This window comes from Crassostrea angulata, chromosome 10 (assembly GCF_025612915.1).
Source record: "Crassostrea angulata isolate pt1a10 chromosome 10, ASM2561291v2, whole genome shotgun sequence".
Lineage (NCBI taxonomy): Eukaryota > Metazoa > Mollusca > Bivalvia > Ostreida > Ostreidae > Magallana > Magallana angulata.
In genome coordinates this window covers 51,900,239-51,904,704 of record NC_069120.1, presented here as the reverse complement: position 1 = coordinate 51,904,704, position 4,466 = coordinate 51,900,239, and the positions used below count along the sequence as shown (strand labels likewise).

The following is a 4,466-nucleotide window of genomic DNA, read 5'->3' as shown; positions in this document are numbered from 1 at the left end:
TATGAAAAATGTCCAGATTATCTGTTTTAAAACCCCCCTCTACCCCTTCAGGTTTCAATACACATCCCAAAATTGAAAGTCTACGGAGATTTTGCATTGCATCAGCCATTAATAAGCCCGGATGATAACGTTAAAAAATTGCGCGAGGTATCCCGAGTAATTCCGAATGGAGAAAAGATGTAAACATTTCCTATTATAAATCTCCGTAAGAAAATTGTTTTCGTTCCTGTGAAATTCTATGAGTGAAAAGGGATAATTGTTCAATGAAGATGTTTTGGATATAATCCCTTTCATCGATTTCAATTGTATTTCTTTCACAGGCATGTGTATTTTTATTGAAAATCATCAAAAATTGATCAAAGCAATAATTGGGACAGACTATAGACAAGTTTCTGCTATTTTTCAAATTTTGCAGATTTGTTTGAATAGTGTTTCTTAATTCTTTTATTAGAAATAACATAAAAGTCCATCGCAAAATTCTCATTTAAGAATACAACAAAGCATTGAGAGAATGACTCCCTAGTTAATTCATGAGTTCCAGTCTAATAATTTTAGTCCCTTTCTTGTCTCTTAAACGAGCGATAATTTCTGTTCCAGCAAACTTAAGTGCAACAGTACCTTCATATTGAACCGGAAATCCATTTTCTGGGGCTTCAATTTCGATTGTTCCGTGTTCCATGCACCCCTTGTCGGTGACATACCTAACATCGTTTTCATTCGATATAAACATAGCACAACGTATTGGACGGAATCGCTTATGCTTTCTGTTTTCATCTTCAAATGACTCTTTCAAGTCGTATGAAGACCCGTCTCCTAGTTTCACGAGATCTCCAGCTTTGTAAAGAGCTCTAAAGCATTGTTTACACCACGTTTCTCCTTCTTGAACAACTTTTTTATTTTCATCATCTCCTTTCATAATCGATCTTATCGTTTGAATACCATAAGAATAAGTCCTGTCGTGAAAATACAGATACAATCAAACATAAACAGAAAGGATATAATTTTAAGTCATAAATTCTAGCCTGATGGTTTTGGTCCCTTTTTCGTCTTTTAAACGAGCAACAATTTCGGTTCCAGCAAACTCAAGTTCAACAGTACATTTATAATTGACCGGAAATCCTTCTTCTGGGACCTCAATGTCGATTGTTCCGTGTTCCTTGCATCCTTCGTCGGTGACATATCTTATATTTTTCTCCTTTGATGTAAACAGAACGCATCGTATTGGTTTAAATCGCTTATGCTTTCTGTTTTCATCTTCAAACGACTCTTTTAAATTGTATGAAGACACGTCACCTAGTTTCACAAGATCTCCAGCTTTGTAAAGAACTCTAAAACTGTGTTTACACCACGTTTTTCCTTCTTGAATAACCTTTTTCGTTTCATCATCTTTACCATCTATAAACGGTCTCATCGTTTGAATACCATAAGAATAAGGACAAACTCTTGCCTTAATGATATTATTCTCGTGTCCATACAACACTGCACCGCAGACCACTGCTAACGACGAATCGAACGGAACATACACAGGTATGTCTTTGACGTATTTCCGGATCTCAGAGACAACAACAGGATACTGAGCTAAACCTCCTACAGCCAACACACAGTCGATATCTCCATGTTTTGAGAGAATATGTTGCAGTTCCTCAAAAACGTGTTTAGCAATTGGGATAAAAAAACTTTCTAACAAAAATGAAGATGGGAAGAATAATTTCCCGCGACCTTTAACCTGCACGGCATTTATTTCCATTTTTTTAAACCGGTCTTGGATAGAATACTCCCAAAATTTTTCTGCCATTGATTTTAGAGATAAAGGAATCTGAAAGCATATCTGTTTGTCAGTGCTAGGGTCGATTAAACGTTTTTTGTTTTCAAAATTTTCAATCAGCAACAAATAGTCAGATCGATGTTCTGTTTTAAATTTCTTTAAAATTTCTTTTCCAAACACGTCCTCCAGCCACTGTATAAATTTTTCGTTGATGGAGACTCCGCCAATTGCGCCTCCACAAGCTCTTTCTACGATGTGAATTTCTTTCTCACCTTTGATCGCAATGACACTTATATCCGTCGTGCTCTCTAATAAAAAGTTTAAAAGAATTGAATATAATTTGGTTATTATTTACATTTGAATTCAAAAGTAAATGTCTGGCTGTCCTTCATTCTGTCTATGTGTAATACTTTCGTTTCTGGGTGATATCTTAAGGTGGTGTCGAACACGCGATATTCATGAAAATTAAAATTAAAGGACATTATAATCAATATACGTTCATCATTTCAGAATTAAAAAAAATATTTTGATTATATTATACTTTTATTCACATGTATATCGCTAGGTGTCCCATAGCACCTCATAATATCATCCGGAAACGAAGTGTTACACATTGACAGAATGATAGATTACAGGCAGTCAGATCGACGGACATACCCAAATTCATTATTCCCCACTTTCAGTGAAATTTAGATCAATCTTTATTTAATAGTGATTTTGGTTCAATAGTGGTTACAAAGCGCTATTCATAGTAAAATTCATTCCGAACTGCTATTTAAAAAATAGTTCAATAGTGGTTGTATTTCAAAAGTGGTTTACAAAGTGATTCTTATAATGAAATACATTTCAACCAATGTTAGAATTATTTATTTCCAAAGAAGTTGTTCTTTAGTAGTGGTTGCAACAGTGCCTAATACATGTATATCCCACATAACCAACAGCTCAAGATTGATAAACACTGTAATTTTTCAATATTGCTTCTTAATTGAGAATATGTTTTTTCTTTTCATGTATATTTGTTTTTCAACATTCTTACACATCTTTTGACTATGTAAGAGTTGATTTTAAATATGCAACAAATTTTGAGTAACAAACAATAATTTCACACAGAAAGCTTACATTAAAATATACGGTTAGTTTTTGTTTATGTAAACAGGTAAAAACTCCATTTCTCAAAAGATATACATCCCTTTACCATAACATTAAACACAAGACAATGTATACTCTTACCTCCCATATCAAACACTAACATCTTCTTTTTCTTCGAAAGATTGCTTTTATCTTTCGCATTGGCAATATTTTTCATATTTTGAAATCGGCAATACAGTGCTGCAGCCTCTGGTTTATACACCAGCATGACATCATTAGGTTTTATTCCCGCCTGATATAAAAAAGCGGATGTTTGTTATTTATGCGTTGGATATACAAAGATATATTCTAATACTACAATTACAACAACATAGTCGTATACCTCTTCTGCAGCTTCTTTGGTAAACTGTTTAGCGGCATCTGACCAAATGGCAGGAACTGTAAGAACCCAAAGGATGTCTTGATCTCTTGAAGGCATTCCTCTCTGCTCCAATCTTTTGAATAAATTATCCTTAAGATATCGGATGATCATACTGAGAATGGTAAGCCCTAGCATTGGTTTACCGCATTCATCGTCAATTGTATCTGTTCGAGAAATTTTCTGTTTTAAAGAAAAAGACGCAATTAAACACATATAAATATATTTTTTAAAAGGTGTACAATTTGTTAGTTGACTTTTATATCACATTTTAAGATCTCTCTCTCCCCTCTCTCTTTCTCTCTCTTTGGCATAAGATATTATGGCGATGGTCATTGAGGCTTTTTATATTTGACGTACTTTACCTCATGACAGAGCAGTTTCATGTTAATCTTCGTAAAGAAATACCATTCTCGGTGCTTCCCATTCTCGACAAGATTTGAATATTCTTCCTCTGCCGTATATCCAAACGATTTGAAGGTTTTGTCAGGATTTAAGAGAACAGATGAAGGAGCCTTTGGTGACATCGTTTGGGATCCATTTCCGGTCCAGTGGTTTACTTCAATCTTTAAGGGATCAAGTCGGTAATCATTCCGAAACGAAAAGGCATAACCACTGTATGCTGTCCCAAAGTCTAAGGCAACAACAAGAAGATTCCCGTCCAAAGAGCTTGTTCCGCCAGCCATTTAATTGATTATAAACAAGAAGGGTGTATTACGGTAGACAAGGAGGTTTAAAAGCTGACGATAGATTTTAAAGGTGTATAAGTTGCCAATAGAGCAATTAACGGACGATTGATTTAACTCAAACGCAATTTCTTGTATGTTTACGTTTACTTGACAATTTTCCAGAAACACCAAGAATGAAACAACTTAAGTGGCTTCAAATAAAGAATAGAAATGCACTGGTATTCTGTTTTCTCTTACGTAGGCCATATCTCTTTTAAAGATTTTAGAATTTTTTAGTTAGGTACAAGTATTTGATGTAGTTCTTTTTTAAATGGCCACTTTCCTATGTTCATTAATAGGATAGATGAAAAAGAGAGTGATTATTTATTTACTAAACTTATCAGAAGTATGAAAATAGAAGATATGGATGGTAAAAAGAAGTCATTTATGACTAATTCAACGCAGGCCATTCGATATCTCAAATAACACTTATAGGGCCGGTTAAACGACAAAAAACATTCTAGAG

General features: G+C 34.3%; 1 protein-coding gene across 2 annotated transcripts; it reads right to left on the bottom strand.

The window, feature by feature from the left end:
• Positions 1 to 855: 855 nt before the first annotated feature.
• On the bottom strand, positions 856 to 3,964 carry LOC128166750 (heat shock 70 kDa protein 12A-like). Of its 2 annotated transcripts, none has more exons than XM_052832101.1 (4): positions 3,638 to 3,964; positions 3,237 to 3,455; positions 2,996 to 3,146; positions 856 to 2,073 (listed from the first exon to the last, which is right to left on the bottom strand). In XM_052832101.1, the coding sequence occupies exons 1-4, from the start codon at positions 3,956 to 3,958 to the stop codon at positions 1,004 to 1,006; spliced, it is 1,761 nt and encodes a 586-aa protein (XP_052688061.1). In that variant the 5' UTR covers positions 3,959 to 3,964; the 3' UTR covers positions 856 to 1,003. The 2 variants fall into 2 exon arrangements, with proteins under 2 accessions (XP_052688061.1, XP_052688062.1); XM_052832102.1 differs by having other exon boundaries at positions 3,681 to 3,814.
• Positions 3,965 to 4,466: the final 502 nt, after the last annotated feature.